Below are 24,446 nucleotides of genomic sequence, written 5' to 3' on the forward strand. Positions count from 1 at the left end.
ATTGACAAATGCTTGTAAAGACAACAATATAATTAACAAGACACTTGTGTCAGGTTTTTCTACCCAGAGGGAAAACTGTGAGTGAAGCTATCAAATTTTGTTTTATTTCCTGAAAAATACTGATTGATGTGTGTGTGTCCTCCTCAGCAGAACACAAATCCCGCCCCAGTGGCTGAGGAGAGACCTTTGCAGAACCAGTTCTACACTACCCAGAGTGGCGAGCCAGTCACGGTAAGAGTGTGTGTTGCTTAAAAGTACAAAACATGGCATACCGTCAGATCCCTGTAACTCAAATGGACATTATAATGGGTTTTTTTGTAAGTTTGAGAACATGCACACGCAATAAGATGCAGACCAGTGGAAACATTTTCAGCTATGTTGCCTTTATCAGGGTGATGTCTTACATACAGTTCTTTAATCAGTCATGTGATTTATAGATTACCATAGATACTAAATATACAAAACATTATCATAATCTGTTTGAAACTTTCTTTTAAAGAATACAATATTTAGTAATTGTAGATACATTATTCAGACAACAACTTAGAATAATGTCATTCAAAACAGTTCCAAAAATGAAGACCTCAGACATCGTGTATGCATAATGAAGTGTTTAATTAAGACTCTGCTGATTGTCTCAAACTGTGGGGAAAAAAATTGCAAGTTTAATTTTGCAATTTGATTCTTCTTTAAGGGATCATTGAGCTTAACATCTCGGGACAATATTGGAAATAAGTGTTTTCACTTGTCTGTAATCCATAAATAAATCGTGTATCATATCAAAATTTAAATAATTAGATCCTTTATTTCTTTCAAATATAGCAGATTTGAATTCATATTTGTAAATACATGGATGAGAATTTAGATGTGTGTCTTTGATCTATTTTATCTCAGCATTTACTATTCCATCCCCCAGAATAAGATTGTTAGTACTGAGCTTGCAGTCTCACTGTCTCAGTTTAGCTTGATACACAGACAGAAGCTAGTGGAGAGGAACTTTAAATCTTTATTACTAGAACAAAGTGGCACAGAGTATTTGATACTGATTCACCCAGACAAAGACTTCATCATCATGTCTAAATTTTCTTTGCCTTTATTCTCTTTTACTGCATTTGTTTTCTTCTTTTAACACTGTGTCTTTCCTACTGCTCTGTTGTTGTTGATGTGTAGAAGTTCTTTTGTCAATTTATATCTATATAAAGCATCTTTGATTGCCTTTTAAAAGCACTTATAAATAAAATGCATTATTATTCATGAAGGATGACGTCTTTTACCTTTGCTTGTTGCAGGACCTGGATGCCCACCATGATGATACTGATGATGGTTACGGTGAAGATGAGAGGGAGCAATACTACTCTGCTGCCCCCTCTGGCTGGGATGATCCCAGACACAATGAAGTCCCGCCTTTCTACATGCGCACAGACCGTGACCCCCAGGACTATCATCAGGCCCCCAATGTCAACCGCGGGGACAGCTTTGTCTCGCCCGCCATGTTTGTGTGAGGATCTGAGGGGGTACGAGAAGACATGGTTGTGTGCTTGTGTGTAAATATGTGTGTGTGTGTGTGTGTATGAGTGAACATTTCTCCAGGCTTAAATGAGACAGACATTATTTTAGCTCTGTGATGACTTGTGAATGTGAACATTTGATGCTTTGAATTTTCAAATCTGTGCTGCAGACATAAGGAGGTCTATTTTTGCCTTTTTTTTTGAAGAATATTTATCTGGGATTATTTCGCCAGTAGTCTTTATTATGAAATAATCAGATTCAACTGTGTGTTTAGAATTTTACAGTTTTTAAACTCTGATCCACTTGAGCCAGCAAGACACAAAATGGTGCTCATGCATGCACATCTGTCACAGACAGCTTTAAAAGAGTATGATGACATCATTATCAACTATGGATAAGGCAAAGACAATGTTTTAAATACTTTTTACTGCTGAATGTCACTTCACAGTTAGGACGCAGTTTAAAGTACACTAATACATTGCAAGAGCCTGAAACAGATGAAGGTCTCTACACCAAACTGCCTAGCATTGTCGACTATAGAGCTGTCGTCCACATCACGGTCACTGACACAGCTTGGTTATCAGAAGCACAATATGTAGGTAATACATGTTACCTCTGTCTAGTCGTATCTGTCTGTGTTGTTGGTTTCCAAACCCAGCTGGCATGAAGTCAGTGTAAAACAGGCACCCTGCGGACAAACTATTAGCTGCAATTAATCAGCCAGTGCTGAGACAAGACTCACACACTGTGACGAAATCAGGGTGTGTAAAGAGCTGTGAGGGGAGGGTGGCTGTTAGAGCAATACTACATATGTGTTAATGTTTGATTTGATTAGTTATTGATTTTATGTCTTAAGCATCTGGTCTTTGCTTCCTTGTGAAAATGTAATGACACTCAGACAAAACTAAAGAGCTAGTGATTGCTTGAATTGGCCTGTTCTTTTGTTCTTTTAACTGTAACACTTTTATTTACTGATTTTTTTTACTTGCATCCATCCATAAAGCCATAGTAACACGGCACTCAGTTGCTCAAACAGTAAGTAGAAACAGCGTTGTGTTTTTTTGGGGTGGATATTTTTTACTTTAAAAAACTGACAACTTTTGTGCTATTTTTTTCCTAATTCAGTTTGTCTACCAGCATGCTCAGATGGATTAGAATAAATCTGGATTATATCCATGAAATCTGTTGCAATTCATCTCTAGTGGAGGATTAAATAGTTCTTTATGGAGTTCAAATCAGGGTTGACACAGAGCCTGCTAGTATACTGATTTCTCCGTCCATTATCAGGGTTAAAGGATAAACGGGTCAGTTATTTTAAGGTAATTTTTTTTCTACTCCATTAGATCAGAGGTGTCTTTATGTATGTTAGTGCCAACAAGATGTGTCTTTTATCAAATTGCCTTTTGAGAGGATTGATCTGTTTTCTCATTTATTGAATGATGTTGGTTGTAATCTATTTGACTCTTCATGAATTGTATATTGAAAGTCATGTAGATAGTTATTGATTCAATAAACATTTAAATTGTTCCTGGTTAAATCAGTTATCTTGAGTTTGTCATGTCCTTATTCATTGCTGCAACTGATATTTTTCACCTCAGTTCTAATTCCACTTTTTCACCATGTGGTAGCAGTATAGACTGAAAATATAGGAGAGATTAGTACAACTGAAAATGCTGCAGCCCTCACTTGCATCTGCTAATATCAAATGCAGAAAACTCACATTATTAGGGAAGAAAAATTAGTGCTTTAAGTATTGCTAAATTTTGATTTGATATCACTTTGTAACATTTATCCGTAAATAATAAGGGAGCACGTAAGCATGAAATTGCACACTGCAGCTGCAGTACCAGCAGATGTCCATGTGAGGGCTCTAGATTTTGAAAAGCTGAAAATGCAGAAGGATTTTTTTTTTGCACACCTGATACAGAGGCAGGCATTTGTTCTCTGTTTCCTCTCCTCTTGTCTGACTCATCTCTTTCTATCTTAAGCTGCATATCCTGCAATCCCGTACTCACAGTCCATGAAAAGTCTACTGCCATAAGAAGAGAACCATTTTTAGATCAGTGTGATTCATTTCCAGCTCTGAGACTGCACCAAAAAGATCCAAAATGTCCACCCCTGTAAATGCAGTATATAAAGATTACATACATAACCCTCCTGCACCACTGACTCACATGTTTAAACCCCTTGTGTCTCAAAGCTTATCCATATTAATTGGCACAGAGTGCAGCAGTGTCCTGAATGAGCCGGGGCTGGTGCAGATTAGCCTGTGGTACTGCAGATGAAGGTGAGGCCTGACCAGCAGCCCAACATGACTCTGCAGTCTGTTTCTCTGCCTGTATTCTGGTCACACAGGTAGATGGGTATTCTAGGAAGAACTGAATGTGTAAGGGCTGACAATATATTGCTGACAATATATTTTGCAGCTGAAGGCAATACAAGACTTAATGCCAAGGTCAGTTCGAGCTGCAGCTGGTGTGGAAAACTCTGACTTGCATTCTGTGTTTCATCCACACTTAGAGATGGCTTCTGTGAAAATTCTTTGTATTATTTCTAATTTTAGTTGAGCTGCAGTACCCTACTGTATGGTGGTGTTGCAAAGTACATTAAGGTACCTACAATAAAAATGTCTTGATCAATAAATATGATCAGGGAATTGAGCAGGAGTTGTAACTCTCTAATGACTCTGTGTGTATTGATTGAAGGAGTGTTCTACGGGTATGTTGGGAATGCACAGACTGTCAACTGTGGACAAGCAGACAACGAGAGTCAATAAGTTAGTTCGGAGTATGTTTTCAGGGTCAAATAGAGTTGACCATAACAGAATTTAACAAATTCTCGAAGGGAAAGTGTTCTCAAGCCTTAGTCTGTTACTTTTCTGTAAACTAGCAGTGATCCGTGCACTTGTGGCATTATGGGATTAACAGACTTTGTGAATCGGTAGCCAGGTAATGAGTGAGGGAGAAGGCAGAGAATAAACCTCTCATGCCTTCAATGCTGCTAAGCTGGTTAAAAATAGAGGCAGAAGAGGAGGGATTGAGAGAATCGGGGTGGACAGAAAAGATGGGGGATGGAGGAAACGACTGATTTGACTTGCAGTAAAGTAGGTGAGCGGGGATTTACCAGGTGACCTTGACTGCCAGTAGAACAAATGTGAGGCAACTTATGTTAAAGGAACACAAAGAAACATGCATCATGCAACCAAGGATATCCTGAGTGCTCTTTGAACCACTAGCAACCCCACCTGATGGACAAACTCTGCCTATAGGCTCATCATGTGTATGACTATGATGAGCATGTTTGGCTGTATGCTGTTGGCTTGGTTGGTGAGTACAAAGACACACACACACTTATAAATACAGGCCTGGTTTAGCCTAATGAGGCTGAGGACACCTTGAATGACCTTGATTATCAATTTGAAGTGCTTAAAAGAAAAATAAATGAAAGCTAACTAATATTTAAGCAGCAATTTAATATAGTTGGATCATAGCCTCTCAAAGGAGAATAAAGACATTTGGTTCAGTGTTGGAGTAGTCCTTTAACCTTACACAGCTTATAAAACGAGGAAATAAACACGTGATTGGACCCCCACGGAGACAGCATGTGTGTGTCTATAGGTTTGCAAACTTGCATGTGTGTGGGGGTGCTGATAGTGGAAAAAAATAAAGACTGTGTGAGCAAACGGGTTAAGTGGATTAAAATTTAGCTACGCACGGTTGTGGCCTTTTCTTTCCACTCAAGTAACTAACTGGAGGTATGAAATCCCCTGAAAACTCCTCACCTGTTCTCAGCCTCGTCCCCCTCTTTTATTTTTTTTTTTTCACTCCCTCTGCCATCATCTCTCAACGGGGCTATTTCTGTAAACACCAGGCCAGAAGGACACACTGTGTGAGAGGAGAGCAAGAGGACGACGGAGGCACGAATACTGGCACCATGGTGAGTGACACTGCCAAGGCGCCCTTGCAGTAGGAAAGGCATGCGAGTCTGAAGAGGAATGGAAAGAGGGAGAAACCGATAGAGCGGGTGGAGTAGATAAGGGGCACAAGCTGTGAAAGAGGAAGAGAGAGAGGAGCTTTGGGGATTAAAAGAGAAGCTGAAGGTGGAGGGCAGGCGAGGCCAACGGACAGCTGGGGGAGGCCTGGCGCAGCTCAGATTGGTCCAAATTTGTATGTTACTTGCCTCCTGATGTTCTCACTTTGAGAACTTCTATATTGGTGCTATTAAATGTGTTAGTTACATGCTATGTAAGAATATAAATGTATAAAACCTGAGGGAAAATAAGCAAGCATTTAATGTTTTATAAGAAAATGTATTCATAACCAATGCAGAGTGACAGATTTAAAAGTAGAATAAAGCAAAGCTATAAATATCTGTCAAAGGACTTTAGTTTTTAGAGACCAAACAATGTGATTGGCCGCTAATGCTGTTCCACACATGCTTTGTATCAGCAAAGAAACAGCCCTCTTAATTTTAATTAAACCTTCTTGACACAGTTGTGATATTACAGTTCTTGTTAAGTTGCAGTTGTCTTCAGCAGCAAAAATCAATATTTAAACATCACACAATTAACATACTATGACGGAAACAAACAACCCGAACAAACAGTGTCATCCGGCGGGCAGACTGATCAGATAATGGTCCTACAGTGGTATTCAATATTATAGCACTTTGCTCTCTGCGTGGCCTGAGGCAGAACCGGCGCTGACACATAGTGAATGCAGCTACACTATGTTTTTCCCTACAAGGTGATGTAGGTTATCTAATAAGTATCTAATTTGTGATTAAAGGAAAGGATTTGAAGTTTTCATCCAAATTCATTTGTGTAAGGAAAATGTGAAGCCTGTGTAGCTGTCACGAAAGAATAATGCTCAGGGTGGTGATGTCAACACTTGAAAGACACTTTGTATGATATTACCTGGTCTCTGGTCTGAAAATGGACAGTCTGGTTAGGTGTAGGCACAAAAATGACTTGGTTAGGTTTAGGAAAAAATCATGGTTTGGGTATTCAATTAGGATTAGGAAAACATTGTGGGTTTGGGTCGTCAGTCCGATGTTGAGTTGACCCATCCATCCACCCCATCCTACTTCTGATGCTCTATAATAATGTCACCTTATTATGCTCATGTCATAATTACTACAGCCACTAGAGGGCATCTGTCACGTGAACGTAAACATGTCGTTTTGGAGCACTTACTGTAACAACCAGACTATAAAAAATACGGACGTAGCCACCGTGACGTCACTGCTGAAGAGCAGTTTTGAAGCTCGAAATGGGTGTCTCTCGCTGTCGCCATCTTGGCAGTGCCTGACTCCACCTAACTCCCAGCTAATCCAAAATGGGTAAAGAGGTGGAGCTGAGGTGGGCCAAATGAAGCCTGGTCACTGAAACAAGCCACCTAGCAGCTAGCGACCTGCCACTCAAAGCGGCCACGCCCTTTATTATGCACAACTTTAGGGCTTCATAAAATTTAAACAGGTGAGTTATAAAAAAAATTCACCCCCTGTGCAGTAGTCATGAAAGGGGAAATTAGCTATAGAGACCAAAACTGCTTTTTGTACCGGGCTGTAAACATGTTTATTTCTGCTGTAAAGTTGGGCATTTTAACATTGGAGTCTATGGGGATTGACTCGATTCTGGAGCCAGCCTCAAGTGGCCATTTGAGGAACTGCAGTTTTTGGCACTCCCATATTGGCTTCACTTTTTCAGCCCAGGAGCCCAGGATGCTGTAATTTTCCTTGAGATGACAAGTGTGTCTGCAAGTGATTATTACAGGATGATAGTGAATGCCAAAATGTGGTGTAATAGTAGCACAAGTAGAGATGACTCACAATGTCAATAATCAGTGATGTCAGTGACACAGCAATATCTTTCTACAGTTTGCTAACATTAACCACCCTAAGCTGCTGGTCATACCAGACCCACTAAAGTGGTTGCAGCAAAACCCCTGAGTGTACTGAAATAAGCAATGGTGTGTTTTATTTGTTATGAGAGGAAGGATGTTGTATTTCTTCTTTTAAAACGTTATATAGTGATGCTTTAAATCAAATTTCTTTTCAATTAAAAAAAAAACATACTGAATGCTGAAATGCTTTATCAATATATTACACTTTAAAGTAAAGGATGTAGTGTGAAAGAATAATGTATTCAATCCAGGTCAATGCTGAGAGATAAATATACACTATATATAGTAAGGCAAAAAATAAAGTGCTCGTGAGTCAGTGGTGAATGTGTTTATATGTGTGTGTGTGTGTGACATTTGCCGTTTGTTTCCCCAGGGCAGTCATGATGCCAGCTGGTTTAAAATGATTGTTAATATTTAATGCTATCAGCTCAGGTTGCATCATTCCTCTGTACCTGCTGAGTGACTCCCTTTAACTGTCTCTCCACATTTTCTCATTTAAAGGGATGGGATGTCCAGCATGCCCTTTAAATGTCTTCCTGGCTGAACTCAAATCTCCCCGTGCTCTCAGCTTGCTCACAAATTACGTTATCCTCCATCGTAGCTACTTAGTTTTTATCAGCGATGGGCTATTGACTTGTGCAGGATATTATCCTTCATGTGTTGAAACACAATGTGTGAGAGGATAGTGTGACAGTGAGAGAGACATTCTTCGACTCACTCCTCTGCTGATCTGCAATATCCGGTACCTGCATTCTCTAAATAACTCGCCGTTTTTTTCCCCCTCACACAAGACATTTCTTTTCTTCTTTCCTCTCTTTTTTCATTTTTATTTTCTCTTTATTATCTTATGTTTGTGCAAACAGAAGCAGTGGTAATTTTCAACAAGCCCAGCAACATGAGAGTCCTCTTACTCCAGTCACGTTATGCTGAGCCTCAGCTCTTGTCCAATCAAACAGGGCTTTGTGTCTCCTCTCTCCTCCAATCACAGCCATTAGGCCTGCACTGCAGATGCAGGCAGTGCGATGGTGTGCACAGATGTGGATGTTCTCGTTAAGCAGGTACTCCACCTGGACAGGATGAGACAGAGAGGAGAGAAAGGAGAGAAGGCTATCACAAAGTGTCACTTATAGGACACATGAATTTGTTAACAGCAGAGGAGAAATATGCTTCAATCAGCAGGATTTGATGGCAAATGATAGGGTCATAAAACTGGCCTTTAGTTTTTCATATTATTCTTGGTGGTAATTCATCCTTGTGTGATGATGTTAAGTCATATGCGATAAAATCTGTCACACATGCCATAAAAACTGCATGAATCATCCAGTATGAACCAAAGTGTTTTAAAAAGGTGCCACTTTCACATATAGCATCCTTTATAAAGGGTTTATAAGTTGTAACCAATGGAATTATAAATGGTTAATAAACAACTTAATAATGCTTTATTTGGTAGCAATGAAGATATGTGTTGGTAATCCATTAATAAATGCTCATGTGTTTCTTACGTTCTAATAAGCCATCAAGTCTGTAGTCATGTGTGTCAAATGTACAGTAATAAGCCAATAATAAATATTTACAATAATCTATCAAATTTCCGGTTATAAATGTTATACATTCTTAAAGTTAATCTTAAAGTTCTGCCGCTGTTTTCCAGTCAAGCTGTTTTCATGATGAACTAGTGAACTAATCTAATGCTGGAGGATGATATAAACCAGTTAAAGGGGGTTTTCACAACTTGGCAACCCCAAAGTTGTTTGGTTTATAGTCTACAGTATAAAACATTAATAAATAAGTTATTGAACACTGATGAAGCTATTGGTTACAACTTATAAATGCTTTAAAAGGGTGTTTGAAAGCAAGGAAAGGTAGACAGAGATTCAACTTGTGAGACTGGTCACAAGTCAAAATGATTTAAATTCATTTTTCTCTCATCAATCTACACTCAATACCCCATTATGACAAAGTAAAAACTGAATATTAGAAAGTTTTGCAAATTTATTAAAAAGGAAAAACTGAAATATCACATTGACATAAATATTCAGACCCTTTGCTATTACACTTGAAATTTAGCTCCAGTGCCTCCCATTTCTCTTAATCATATTTGAGATGTTTCTACACCATGATCGGAGTCCATCTGTGGTAAATTCAATTGATTGGACATGATTTGGAAAGTTACACACCTTTCTATACTGTATAAGGTCTCACAGCTGACAATGCATATCAGAGCAAAAACCAAGCCATAAGGTCAAAGGAACTGCCTGCAGAGCTCAGAGACAGGATTGTGTCACAGAACTGGGGAGGGCTACCAAAACAAATGCATTGAAGGTTCCCAAGAGCACAGTGGCCTCCATAATTTTTAAATGGAAGAAGTTTGGAACAACCAGGACTCTTCCTAGAGCTGGCCGCCCAGCCAAACTGAGCAATCGGGGGAGAAGGGCCTTGAGGTGACCAAGAACTCGATGGTCACTCTGGCTCAGCTCCAGAGATCCTGTGTGGAGATGGGAGAAACTTCCAGAAGGACAACCATCACTGCAACACTCCAACAATGCAGGCTTTATGGCAGAGTGGCCAGACAGAAGTCTCTCCTCAGTGAAAGACACAGGAAAGCCTCCATGGAGTTTGCAAAAAAGCACCTAAAGGACTCTCAGACTGTGAGATACAAAATTCTCTGGTCTGATGAAATGAAGATTTAACTGACCTCAGTTCTAAGCATCATGTCTGAAGGAAACCAGGCACCGTTCATCACCTGCCCAATACCGTCCCAATGATGAAGCATGGTGGTGGCAGCCTCATGCTGTGGGGGTGTTTTTCAGCAACAGGGACTGGGGGGACTGGTCAGGGCTGAGAGAAAGCTGAATGGAACAAGGTACAGAGATATCCTTAATGAAAACCTGAGCACACAGCCAAGACAATGCAGGAGTGGCTTAGGGACAACTCTGTGAATGTCCTTGAGTGGCCCAGCCATTTTCAGGTCACTGGAGAGACCTGAAAATGGCCGTCCATCGATGGTCCATCCAACCTGAGAGAGCTTGAAAGGATCTGCAGGAAGAACAGCAGAAAATCCTCAAATCCAAGCAAAGCTCGTTGTGTCACACCCAAGAAGACTCAAGGCTTTAATCACTGCCAAAGGTGCTTCAACTAAATACTGAGTAAAGGGTCTGAATACTTATGTCAATGTGATATTTCAATTTTTCCTTTTCAACAAATTTGCAAAACTTTATAAAATTCTGTTTTTGCTTTGTCATTTTGTGGTATTGAGTGCAGATTGATGAAGGAAAAAATTTATTTAAAAGGCTGCAACATAACAAAATGTTAAAAAGTGAAGGGGTCTGAATGCTTTCTAAATGCACTGTATAATTCACATCATTATCATTATTAGTGTATAGAAGTAACTGCATGTCTTGGCTCTCTAATGATTAATTCATCCTTTAATTTGTCACCTGTCTGTTGTTTCAGTTGATAAATGAATCAGACCAAAATAAAATTGTCCACTACATGTTTGTCATGCATAAATAAGGGCTTTTTATTCAACTAAAATAACACAAACATGTGGATTGTTCAAATAGTTGCACATTTGTCTAATTAGGACTATTTCCAGTAGAACTAACCCTGCACTAAGAGAGACAGACTTCCCAGTTTGTGACTGACTGAATAAATGAGTAAAACCAGTCAGTCAAGGCCAACACACCACCCCAGTGCCAGATGTTTCATTCCCCAGTGATGACACAACATTTGAATGACTGAGTGCCTCTTGGGTACTCATCCAAACTCCCTCCCCTTCATCATCCCTCATTTCATTCAATCCAAAATCACATTTCTGGGCACACGTGCAACCTTGCCATCTCGTACATAAACATGCACTGACACAGACACACCAGTACATTCAAATGGCTGCCAGGAAAACACTCGAATAACAAGATGTTTTCACTGAGTGATGAATGGCCTGACTGATCATTCAGTCAGGATAAACAAGCCTTGATTTAGTAGCACGACATGTTAGCATGTGCTAGTGAACATGGCGTAATTTAATGAATCATGACTTATTTTGTGAGTTAGAGCTACTCAAGTTAATGAGGTGTGTGTGCTTATGTGTATGTGTCCCTGCCTGTTAACATACCAGGGTGTGTCCAGATGTTTGTTTCAATTTGATCAGACCTGCAGCCACAGTCACAGTTCTCCATAATCCGCAGGAAAACAGCCTGACAAGGTTTGAATCTATGAATGAAGTCTACACACACAGTCAGCAGATGTCACAAGGGCACAAAGACATCCGTCCCAATTATATTCATGTCTGTTCCTCAGTTCTATTGTCAGGCAGATTGAGTTTAACCTTTTAACATCAGTGGTCTACTGTAAGTCTATGTAATATGGCAGAACTTAATCCTAATTGACCTCTGCCACTGCCAGTGTCCTCAGGCTGAATAATATGGCTACTACATTAGCATTAGTTAAACAGCTGGACGCAGCTAACAAGTAGAGGTGGGTTGTCTGGCTGAAGAAAGTGTTGCCAGGCACACAATAAAGACTGTATGCATTCCTCCATAGTTGAAAATATCATCTAATGTTTGACAACACAGCTCAACGTACACTTACTTGTTTTCTTTCCCAGTGCTTTCAACAGCATCTCATGGTCATCAGTGGTGGGAGTTTGCTTAGTTGTCATGGAAATGACGCGCATTGTCAGTTGTCTCAGTCGTCACTTGATGATAACCACTGAGCCATCTCCATGACAACCGAGCAAAATTCATCTGCAGATGAAGGCTGTGAGATGCTACTGAAAGCTGCACAGATGAAAGTTAGTAAGTGAACCTTAAGTTTTTTTTTTTCATTTTGCCGAATTACTATTTCATAGGTCAAGATGAGAATTGTCACGATTATCTGATCTTTTTGCATCTGAAATTTGAAGACATTAAACTGTAGCTTAGACATACAAATGTAATCTAATGCACTTATTTTTGTTTCGAGCTGCATCTAATGATTATCCAGTATCTGTTACACTGGCGATTTGTTTTCCAATTAATCAGTTAATGGTTGAATGTACAAAATATCAGAAAATGGTGAAAAATGCCAATTACAAATTCACAAAGAGCATAGTGTCTAAAACTCGGAGAAGTATATGTCAATTATAATGATATGAAACACAAAAAGCCAATTCATTACATTTTTGCTGATAAATGGTTTCAACCATTACTTTATTATTTCAATGGCTGCTGATACATTTTCTTTTAACTGACTAATCAATTAATCAACTCATCTTTCAGCGCTATTTTTGTTCACTACAAAAGAAATAGAAAAAGAAACAGCATGTTTTTTCACCAGGATTGTTTCCAAGAGCATCTGCTTATAGTTTAGCCACACTGTCCTCCGTCTGTCTCACCTTGCTTTACTGAGTAAATGAATGACCTGTGATTTACTGCTAACATGTCTGTACTGCTTTAAATGGAAATGTGACAATCCCCCAGGCTTTACCAATGATAAGGTTCTGCTTCAATCGTCTGTGCATGTGTGTGTGTGTGCAGTTGTGTCACACACTTCATGTTCCCCCATGTGTTAGCATACATAACCTTGGGAGCTACCCTTCCTCTAAGCATCATGGGATGGCTCAGAGGACAGGGAATTAGCCAATCAGCTGTTAGGGTCACCCCAGTCAAACAACCCTGGAGACTCGCTGCCTCGAATCCCATCCCTTTCATCTCACTCTTCAGCACATTACTCATCTGTTCACACATGCGGCACACACACACACATCCGCTCAAGATGTTCTATGTGAAAATGCATATGTAAGACGCAAATATCTGGAGCAATAAAAGTGGAGTGCAACTGACGCGGTACAGCTAAAATTAGACTCACCATGAGTCCACTCGCAAGGGAGGACGAGGGAAAGAAGGAGAGGGAAGAAGAGAGGAAGAGAGTGAGTGTGGGAGAGGTGAGGAGGGAGGGAAGCAACAGAAGCCTGTAGAGGACACAAGATGGGGTGACATACAAGGGAGAGAAGTGCAAAGTTGCAACTCAAGCTATTTTCCATTAGCAATTGTAGTCTGTAAACCATTCTGACCAGTTGACATTTTGATTGCCTATAATAAGATTAATAATTATAAAAGATTAAAATCATAAAATCTTGGAGGCAAGGGTATGCATTTAAAATGCTTAAGAGGCAATAACATAAATAAATGCTTTGCTAAACAAATGGTCTTGAGCCCTGTCTTTAAAAACGAATGCTAGATGTGGGAAAGAGCATTTCAGAGACTGGGATGCAGTTTAAGGTCTGATTTCTGGTATTACAGAGCTTGATCAATTGGGTGAAAAAGGTCATTTAATCTGAGGTTTTGGTTTTAAGGGCTTTTTCAGGCAGGTGCATTTCTATAGATACAGTCATTGGTCAGAAGAAGAATTACACACTCCTGTCCTGAAGGAGACAGGTAGCCAGTGTAAATTGATGTTGTAACCACAGTCTCATTAGTATCCAAGCAGCAGACTGGAGGATTCTGGCAGGAATCCAGAAAAGGTATAGTACATTGCAGTAGTCCAGCCTTGAGGAGATGAATGGACCAGCTTCACTGCATCAGGAAGGAATCAAATGGGATGTAGTTTGGCAATGTTCTTGAGATGACAGAAGAAGGTTGTACAGAAAAGTTTGATGTGGTCTGTATGCATGATCACCTTCACCTTCTTCCCATCTTTCTCTCTTGTGAGTAGTGTCATGATGGAGTCTAATACTGTATGTCCCTGAACACTGAACATCTTGTGTCTTGTGTGTGTGCGTGCAGCCTGCATGACAGATGAGTAATGTGATGAGGAGTGAATTGAAAGGGGGATGGGATGGAGAGGGGCTGGTAGTTGCCAGGGCGACTTCTTCCAGTCTCTAGGGATATTTGACTTGGGTGACCCTGACAACCAGTGTTCCCTTTACTATTCAATACAACACCCTCTGTATCTGTTGAATGACGAGTGTTTGGGTCACGATTGATGTCGTATGTATAGCACCTGTCATACAGATGACATGGCTCTCACAGACCATCAGCTTACATTTGTGCTGCAGCCTGTAACTGTACGTGTGAGTGCACACATAGGGGACAAAGCTCAGGCCAGTGGAGAGCCAATTACCCAGTCACTTACACACACTCCACTCCTCCCACTGAGGGAACAATGTCTGCGAGAGACTTACAGTAACGAGCACACAGCAGCCTCCTTCTGTCAGAACAGAGCTCAGGATAAGGGCACAAATACACATCCAGTGGACAAGCCTAGGGGACAGGAGACGCAGAAACACACACGCACACAATGGACACACAAAGCTACTTATGCACACACTTAGAAGACAAATCGACTGCCAGAATTAGTGGAGTAAACTCATATTTTAATCATGCAATCTTTATCTTTTAGTTATGCAGTATGTGTGCGTGTGTGTGTGTGTGTGTGTGTGTGTGTGTTGTGTTGTGTTTGTCACTTGCGTGGTAAAATAGAGACGGACTGTAATGCTCTGGGACAGGGTGGGGTCCCAGGTCTGAGGTGACTGGGTGCAGTGATAATGAAAACATTGCTGAGGTTGCCTAGCTAGCATAGCGCCAGGCTAGCACTCCATCACACTGACTCATTGGGCACAGCAGCATGCCCCAAGTCACACACACACATAAAAAACACACATTACTAGTCCCACGGCTAGAGAACACATACTGACGCACACACAGATATGCTGATGCACACAGGAAAGCAAGATATGAAAACACAAACATGTTTGGAACCATCTCTCTCTTTGAACACACACATATGCAAACACACACAAACATACTCTCACTCTGTCATCTGGAACAGAATGGGGCCACACACAAGGTAACGCATCTGGTGGGGCCACAGCACTGCTGTGCCTGCTGCTGACACCACATATGGAGGGGGCTTGGACACCTTACTTGGCACTTTGCAAGTGAACGCATCGTTAGGCTTTTGTCGGAATTAAGTAGTTCATAATCAACTGGAGTGAAATACTGAAGGAAAAAATGTGATCAGGAGTGTAATTACGTAGCTTGATTAAGTTTTCAAATTTTTTAACATCTATTTAACAGCTCATAAACACAATGAACATGCTTTTATCACCTTGATACTTCATGGCTTTTCCTAATTTTGCTTATAGACATGATTTTGGACTGATGAGTGATGTGATAAGTGACATAACCTTCATCAAATGTGCAAGCCAAGTTTGTGGAAAGGGAATGGTTATCACTTCAATACTTTTCTACATATAGGGTTTTAATAGGAGAAAATTAAAAGCATATTTAAAGGAAGAAATTAATTGATTTTTTTAAATAATTCTTATTATTTTTACATATACATCACTGGGGTGTGTGGGACCCCAAACAATGATTTTCAAAAAAAAACCCACAAGGGTTAAGGACATTTGAAACTCCTTCAGCTGCAATTTCTGCTCACATTATTACCACCTCTAAACCATAGTCCTATTCTTATCCCTCCCTTTCGTCCATTTCAGAGAAATTCTTATGCAATATAAAAGTGTGGCATGCTGTCAATTTAATCTGGACGGGATGACGTCCATGTCTGTCACAGAGGGAAAGAGACAGAGAGGTGGAGCGAGGCAGAACTACGTAGCTGAACTTTTAATCTTCTTAGTGTCCTCAACTATTTATCTCTCATTCATCTGCCTTCTATCTGTCTGCATCTATCTATTTATTGCATCCATTTAATGTCTGATCCATGTAGTAGTTAATTACCTTTGTGATAGAGGTGACTAAATTTTTACACCTTTCTTGCTGTGAATTTTTCTCCCCTTCCCTGCTTCGTATACCCTCCATACTCCCTGCACTGTCTGTACCAACCCCTCTTTTCCTCCTCCTTTATATGCCCCTTCTCTGTGCACTTCCGTCCCTACCCTCTCCATCCCTCGGCCCCCCTGCAAGGTCGTTCCCAAGGACAGCCTGCTCCCAGCATCCCCTGCGTGATTGGGTGATAGGTATTAAAGGGCCAGTTCCCCCGTCGAGCACATGGCCAGACTCCAGCTCTGCTACGACACTGTCATCCTTCTCATCACTCTTGAGGCTGCTTACTGTACTTGCCACACACACATGCACACAAATACCGGCTCACATGTACATGCAGCAGTGAATCCAAAGACACACTCAGCCAACACACGACACTGACAAAATATCTGACACACTCACATACGTCTCTTAAATCAGGTCGGGGGCTGCTGCTTGCTGTTCTCTACGTATGACAGGTCACTTATCAGAGTGACAAAAGATGCTTACCTGCAAAATGTGCCAATGCACACAGGCTATGAAAAGTAAAACACTCAACCCATGCTCACAGACAACTAGCATCGTCTGAACCAAGCACACCTTTTCCTTTACGATAAGTGAGTGTGACACACTACAAGCTCAGCAGACCTGAAAAGCACAAAGCAAACAGCTTCAAAGCAGCTCGGGCAGCTAGACTGTCAGCAAAATGGCCACCACCAGTGAGTAAATTTAGCTAAACGTGCTGTCTGGGAGGGAGAGAGGATTTAAAGGAGGTGGATAAAACATGAGAGTATTCTGAAATATTCCTAAAATCTGAGTGCACCATTTAATAGGTTTTACAGTCCATCAGCTCCCATCTTAGGTGAAATGCTCATGTGCTAATCTGCTGGATAATAATAGTACCCAAAAGCCATTTTCCCACATCCTAGTGACCTCATTTACAAAGCAATTTGACATTTGAGCATTAAATATGAATGACTGTACTTTGTTCAAGAATTTCATCTCATGGTGAGCAATATTTGTTGAAGAACAACTTAGCCAAACATAGAAATTTCACTGGAAAAAATACCTCTAACTTGTATACAATTAAATGACTCTTGTAGATGTACTACTGATGATAAATTAAACCTTGAAGTTTGGCCAATTTGGACTGTTTGTTTGAAATTTGTGTTTAATTAATTTTATTTACAGCCAGCATCCAATTAGCTTAGAATAAATAGTGGAAACAGCTAGCTGCGTCCAAAGCAGTTTAAGATTTTTGGCTCCCATTCTCACACACACACACACACACACACACACACACACACACACACACACACACACACACACACACACACTCCCTAACCATAGGGAGCAATACGGGCTCAGTGTCTTGCCCAAGTTAAACCCAAACATGTTACATCTCATTTGTTTAATTCATACAAAAACAGAAGTGTAAAAACAATATGTTGTAGTTTTATGAGGAGTTATGCGTCGGGACTATTTCTTGGTTAAACGCAGTAACTTAGTAACTAAGTCTTGTCATCACAGTGAGGCTCCCCTGTAAAATCACAATTTGTTGTTTTTAAGTTTGCACATGTCAATTAGTGAGCTTTAGAGGTGCTGTAGGCAGATTTTGTTACCTTCATATGGAGCCAAGTTAGCGGTTTCATCCTGTTTCCAGTGTTTATGCTAAGCTAAGCTAACCGGTTGCTGGCTGTATCAATCTTCTCATCTAACTCTGTGTTGGTTATCTTACACCTGTTAATGGAAGGAGAGCTTACTGTACATCATAATAACTTATGTTAGTACATATAGTTTGGCGACATCACATGATTTTTGTGGGCCTTTAATTAATTCATCAGAAGATTTTACTGTGAGAATAAGGTGTTGAAAAAGCAGCAAGTGAACAAATATTGAAAGAAAACACACAGTCCATTGGGTGAAACCCTCTGGCAAAGCATTTCATTTCAGCTACTTAGAAAGTAATGAACAACCTACATTTTACTAATAACCTTGAGAATTTACACAAATGCTCATTCCTTGACTGAAATGCCTCAGTGGAAACAGAAGCCTTAGAGTTATTTCTGAAATCCCCTGTGAAAAACTGTCAAAATGAGGCATTCTGGCTGTTGTAAGAATAACCTACGACTTCAAAGAAATCATCTGCTTACAAGGTAGGGATGATTTTAGCATTCATGGAGTCTTAATGGAAGTTTAAGAGCGCTTTAAATGCAAACTGAGAATAAATACCTACTAAAAGGGAGTTACATAAAATGGAAAACAAGTGGATGGATGCTTGCTTTCTAATGGCCTTGCAGGCTGAGAGACTTCATTAGATGCACTTTGGTTTTACTCATAGGTCTTTCAATCATTGCTCTGTGTTTATAAAAAGATGTTACATTGAAACCACTGAGCAGCTGATGATCTTTCAGGGAAAATGCATTAGTAAAGCCACCTGAATGCATTGATGTTTTCAACAATTAAATCCACCCACATCAGGAGATAAGAATGTTTATGAAAGAGCACAGACAGTTCAATGACGGATTTTATAAACAGCAACCTCACATTAGCAGCAATTCTTTGTTTGCTGTCTGCAGAGATGTCTCAAACAGGCATGTCTGGCGTTTTGTACTGTATAGCTAAGATGTGAGTGGAGTAGTAATAAAAACCCTGTAGTGTTAAAGGTAGAGTGGAGCAGGGTTTTGCTGCAGTGCCGGTGGTGCTGAAAGGACAGCTACCAGAGAAAGGAAAGGAGGGGTCAATAGGGACAGAGGAAGGAGGAGAAAATGCTTTGGAACCAGATTTACAGTTTCACAACAGATGGATGGAGAGAGGAGGTGACTGGATATTATTTAAAGTAGTGGAATGTGTGCATTTTGGTTCATTAACCCATGAATTGGTGAATAAGTCTGATATGATCATCTATGTGTGCACAAATTCTGGATGTACAGAGAGTACCCTTTACTTTCTGTGAACCTTTTCAATGTCAATCAGCTCCTGCTGACTTATTTACCCTTCCTGACCCTCTTTTATATGTTTCCTCAATTTTAATCTTCAATTTTTTCTCTCTCTATTTCTCAAATTCAATTTCAAATAGGTTTTTTTTTCATGAAAGACATTTTGACTTGTCACAGCAGGAAAAGCACAGGTGTAATTAATAACAGGATTAATGACACATGTCATTAAGTGTCCCAGGTCTACGGCCCTTGCGTTGTGCATGCTGGCTTGACGTCCTGTCTTACTGGGACACTCAAATGGCATGTAGTTGTCATTAATGATATTAGTACCACCTGTGCTTTTCCTGCTATGACAAGTTAAAATGTCATCTGTGACAAAGGTCCATTCAAATTGACTGTTGCCAGGATGTTAAAATACCAAAGTCATGAGTTCAAATCTCATAAAAGAGTACTCAAACAATTTAGCGTTGCACTTTTATACCATAATCAGACCCGCAATTGACAGTTCCCCCCCTTTTTTTAAGTATCAATATTGGTGCAGCCGAAATGATAATGTGAGATATTGTGTTTTTATTCCAAGTATTCTTGTTGTGGATTAGGGCCACATGTGAAAAATGTATTTGAGTTCTGAGTTTAAAGTCAGAATTCTGACTTTAATCTGATTGTTTTTTCATGTGGCCCTAACCCTCTTCCGTACTTGTCAAACCTGGTGCCTACATTACCCACAATGCAGCTCAACCACTGCCAGCTCAGTCAGAGATTTGAGTGTGTATGTTATGCCAGTAGTGGCTAATGTAGCTTCGACCTGCTAGCCTCAATCAGTGACAACATTTTTCCCAAATTTTCTTCACAATTTTCTGCACATATAAATGGATTTTGAGTTCAAACAACTCTACATTCCAGTGTATTGACAGATTCCTCTTTTCTCTTGTTTTTTTGCATTCCTTATCAATTTTCTGATTACAGACTCTGGCCTATCTCCCTCTCTTGTTTTTGTCTGTCTTTCCTCTACCATTCCTTTACAAGTAAAACTCTTTGACTGTCCTGTGTCACTCTTCCCACACTAAATCCTGGAGGAATTTTCCACCACCCACCTGGCTGTTTCCTCCTTCATCTCATGTCTTACTTATTCCTTGTCCTCTTCATCCCCCTCCCTCCCTTCTCACGCCTCATTTCTGTCACCCTCCTTAACCCCATCTGCCTTTCCATCATCTGTCCCCTGCGATCTCAGCCTTCTCCTCTGTCTGTTCCTGTCTCTTCCTCATTTCCTCCTCTCTTCTCCTCTGTCTCTGGCTCTTTTACTCCCTTCTCCCTGTTCTGGACACTGTGAGTGGAACAGAGATTATGTCAGACATTTATAAAACCGGATTAGCTAGGATCACCTTCACACACACACACATACACATGCACACACCCACACCCACGCACTCACACACACACATGTAGATGACTCCCTACATTCCCATACAAACTCTAATTTTGGCTGGCCAAAAGTACAGTATGTGGTTTGAGCTAGAACCCTTAGTTCCAATTTAGGAAAATGTTAATGCTACAGTATATAATGATATTTTTGTCAACAGTTAGCTTCCAACGTTGTAGCAACAGTTTAGGGAGGGCCCTTTTCTTTTTTAACATGACATAATGAAATGGTCTTCCATGTTTGTTTTTGCTGGCTTGCCCCATTGGGATAAATTGGAAACGCCCAACATTAGTGCCCGACCTCACTAATGCTCTTGTGGCTAGAATACAAAAAAAACATCTGATGGAAAGCCTGTCCGGAGAAGATGAGGCTGTTATAGCAGCATATTAATTTCCATTTTGGAATGAGCTGCTCAACAATCACATGGGTGTAATGTTCAGGTGCCTGAGGATGATTTTACAAATTGAGACGTTGCCTCAAAAAAGAGGATACAATTATTTATTGGGAGTTTAATAATGTGCAGACCTCACTCCTTTGTACCCCTGCAGTGATTTTTTTTGTCTTGCACCTGAATATTTTGCCCAGATGTGCACACACTTCCCTCTTCTGATGTTATGTTCAGGTGTCCATATACTTTTGGCTATGCAGTATATGTATATATAGACACACTGACACATACTGCAGACACACTCACTCTATTTGAGTCTTGCTCACACATATTTTCCTAAACCCTTCACACATGGTTTATGATACTAAGACCTCATGACATACAGTATTCATCTGCAGCCTTGAGTCATACAGTCCACTTTAGCATCATACTTTCCAAAATCACTGTCTACACATAGTATCACACATGTTTATGGCTGTCTATCACTCTTGTCCTGTGTGTATGGCTATTCTTCAAGACAAAAAAATTCTGCCTCATGTAGATAAGTATGACACAGCACTGTCTACATGAGCATCCACAAGGCAGATATAGTTAGAATAACAATAAGCAGCTTTCTCTCTGTCTCATCTCTCTCGCCCTCTTCTTCCTGCTTTCTTTCTCCAACCTATTCTTTTCTCCCCGCATCCCCCTCACCCATCCCTCAATTTCTGACTCAGCAGAACAAGTCGGAGACAAGGTCATCTGACTGCTGTTGCTGTGGAGACCGAGAATTGGGGGATTTTTCCCTCCCCCTCCTTTCTTGTACTGCAAGGCGAGGAGGTGTGGGGGGCGGGCTGGAATGGTTGAGCAGGAGGGAGGGAGGGAGGGAGAAACATGAAGGTATGACAGAGGTTAAGAAAGGATACTACTGGCAGCCATTTTGGTTGAAATGAGACTGAAAATAACTTTATTAGAAGCACCACAGTGACAAAGTCACACTCACGGGTAGCACAGTGGGCCTCAGGATCAAATTCTATCTATCCTCACTGTATGCATGTCTCACCACATCTGTGGTGCAGGAATTTTGTAAAGCTAAATGGACACGCATTAAAGAAATGAGTTGACGCTGACAGCAAAATAGTCAGAGACATACAAAAATGGACAAAATAATAGAAACACTTGACAATACAATGCAATATCCCCACAATTAAATATACCTTATGTAACACCATCCACATTATGAGCTTCACCTTGCTGTTTTTATTCAAAGGCTATTGTATTCTAATATGTTTGTTATTTTGCACACTCACTGTATAGCTTAATTACACCATTACCACACAAACTATTTTGGGGTAAAATAAAACATATGGACTATTTTATTCGTAAGAACCCTGCAGTGAAATTGGACATTACAAGATTTCATAACACTGTTGTGCTGCCAAACTGCTTTGAATTTAGGGAGGTGCCATATTTTTCTGGTTTCTGCTTTCTCTGCTGTGCGTTGCACCTGGATTATTTTTATGATAAGGCATTCTTTTTATAAATAACCCCCATGACCAGAAAGACAAGAGTCTGATCCACTGATAAATATATTACATGTTCATATTTATGTTGCTTTTCATATACTAGCAGGGACATTTTTACATAGTGGGTGGTAAAAGGCTACCAACCAACACTAGACTGAAAGTTTCAGCCAGTCATTCATATAAACTGTGTAAAGCTGAAGATTGTTGTGCTTCTAAAGATCGTTGTGTTGTGCGTGAATACAGTGAGAGCCACCAAACCAGAGTTGAATTCCTTGTATGCATAAACATACTTGGCCAGTAAAGTTGATTCTGAAACTGTTCTGTTGAAACCAGACCTGGGTCAAACGGTAATGTAAGTAAGTGTCAACATTTTCTTTAACAGCCTGTGAGCGTTGTATGGGTGGGATCTTGAAACTTTTCCCACCCATCTGGTCGTTCAAGAAGGTTACAAAACATCTAATATGATTCACTCACTGCAAAATTAAATTCTTATTTGTTAGCCAGTCATCTACATGTATTCCAGATAGCTTTAATAATAAAACCAACTGCACCATAGAAGCATCTTTGAAGACATTTGTAGCTGACTGCCCTCTAACCGTGTGCTAACCCTGTTCTGATGCTCTGTTGTCTTATGGTGCTGTGTGGTCATCGTCTGGGCTCAGAGCAAGGAAGCCAGTGAGGCATGGCAACAATCTGCTCCAGGGACAACAGGCGTGACTCTCAGCTTTCCCTTGCAAATCAGCCATTGCTGTGCATGCATGCAAGCCTGTGGGTATGCAACTCAGTGAATCTGCAAGTGTGCTCTTACTGCTGCATCGTCTCTTCAGTGACAACCATAAAGGAAAAACGTGACTAAAGGCCTGCAACGACTACTCATTGCTGCATATGGGCCTGATTCCTCTTGCTCTCGCATGTCCTCTGTCTGTTCGTCTTTCATGCTCTGTCTCTGACTCTCTTTGGCTCTGTTACATAATAATACACAATCTGTCCATCTAACCGTTTTCTTTCCTGTTCTCTTATTTTGCTCTCTCTATCCAAGCTGTCCTTGCCCTTGGCATAGGCTACCTCCCTCTTTGTCTCTTTTCTTGTCATTTCCGCCCATCTCTCTTTCTGCCTGTCCTGTGTTCAAGAATGCAGTTTGATTTGTTAGACAAATTCAGTGTGTGGATACTTGCAGGAACTGTCAAGCCAACATGTCAGGAGTCAAAAAACATTTTTATGACTGTCCTCCTAAAAGTCAAGCAGCGCTGCAGCTGTTAGACCCTTGAGGTTTTTGAGAATCAAGCCAGGTTTGATGCCTTATTTTACTACAGGTACACCCATATAAGTATTTTACCTTTGCCACTGAGTGCTCTACATCAGCTAAAAATGCTGACTCTGCATTGTCAAAACTGCACACCTGCTGATGCATAGGCAGTCAGGTTGCAGGCTGCTTTCTGCAGCTGGCCATACCCTTAATGTGCAGTGATACATTGATTGACTGAGTTGAAGCAATAGGATCATATGTGATTCTGACTTCACCCTGTTTTTTTTTCTTTTTATCTGCATTTCCCACTCACACACACACTCTCTCTCACTCACACACCATGACTGTATTGCTGTCTCATCTGTCTGCTGCTCCCAGGCCCCTTTACTGAGGTGACATATGGATGTGCACAACATGCTCATGACAGGACCAACACGACTGATGAGACATCCAAGGGTGCTTATAACATGCAATAATGCACACAAATCCACTATCCTATGTTACATAAATACATTACATGAAGAACAAACACAATCACGACAACTAGAATCTAACCTTGTGCGTCCATTTATACAAAATTTCAGCCTAGAGACTCGCGATGCTGCTGGCTGCAAGCCTCGGAATTCTGCAGTAAAGCGGGAGGGGCAGAATTGGCCTTCTATTGGCCCGCTTAAAGAGTGAGATGAAACCAATTGGTCAGCGATCCCATCGCCGATGAGACGCTCCGAATTATGATTGGCTAATTCGTGAGCGGTGGGCGGGTGTAATCGTCCCCCCCCCACCTCCCCCCGG

The 24,446-nt window shown here is 40.6% G+C and overlaps 1 protein-coding gene and 1 long non-coding RNA gene across 4 annotated transcripts in view; one reads left to right on the forward strand and one right to left on the reverse strand.

Annotated features, from left to right (window-relative positions):
- si:ch73-22o12.1 (nectin-2) overlaps positions 1 to 3,046 on the forward strand; it is a 78,502-nt gene extending 75,456 nt beyond the window's left edge. Inside the window, exons 9-10 of one of the 2 annotated variants that reach the window (XM_044360150.1) lie at positions 148 to 231; positions 1,290 to 3,046. In XM_044360150.1, the coding sequence (XP_044216085.1) occupies positions 148 to 231; positions 1,290 to 1,502 (297 nt within the window). In that variant the 3' untranslated portion in view covers positions 1,503 to 3,046. The remainder of the gene's footprint in view (positions 1 to 147; positions 232 to 1,289) is intronic. The other variant, XM_044360151.1, reaches the window with a different exon arrangement.
- A 5,203-nt stretch (positions 3,047 to 8,249) lies between these two features.
- Positions 8,250 to 24,274, reverse strand: LOC122988087. 2 transcript variants are annotated; one of them, XR_006404697.1, is made up of 3 exons: positions 24,210 to 24,274; positions 10,108 to 10,261; positions 8,250 to 8,479 (listed from the first exon to the last, which is right to left on the reverse strand). It is a non-coding gene; the product is annotated as an uncharacterized LOC122988087 (long non-coding RNA). The 2 variants fall into 2 exon arrangements; XR_006404698.1 differs by lacking the exon at positions 24,210 to 24,274 and adding an exon at positions 13,260 to 13,313.
- Between the last annotated feature and the right edge of the window lie 172 nt (positions 24,275 to 24,446).

This window comes from Thunnus albacares, chromosome 8 (assembly GCF_914725855.1).
Source record: "Thunnus albacares chromosome 8, fThuAlb1.1, whole genome shotgun sequence".
Lineage (NCBI taxonomy): Eukaryota > Metazoa > Chordata > Actinopteri > Scombriformes > Scombridae > Thunnus > Thunnus albacares.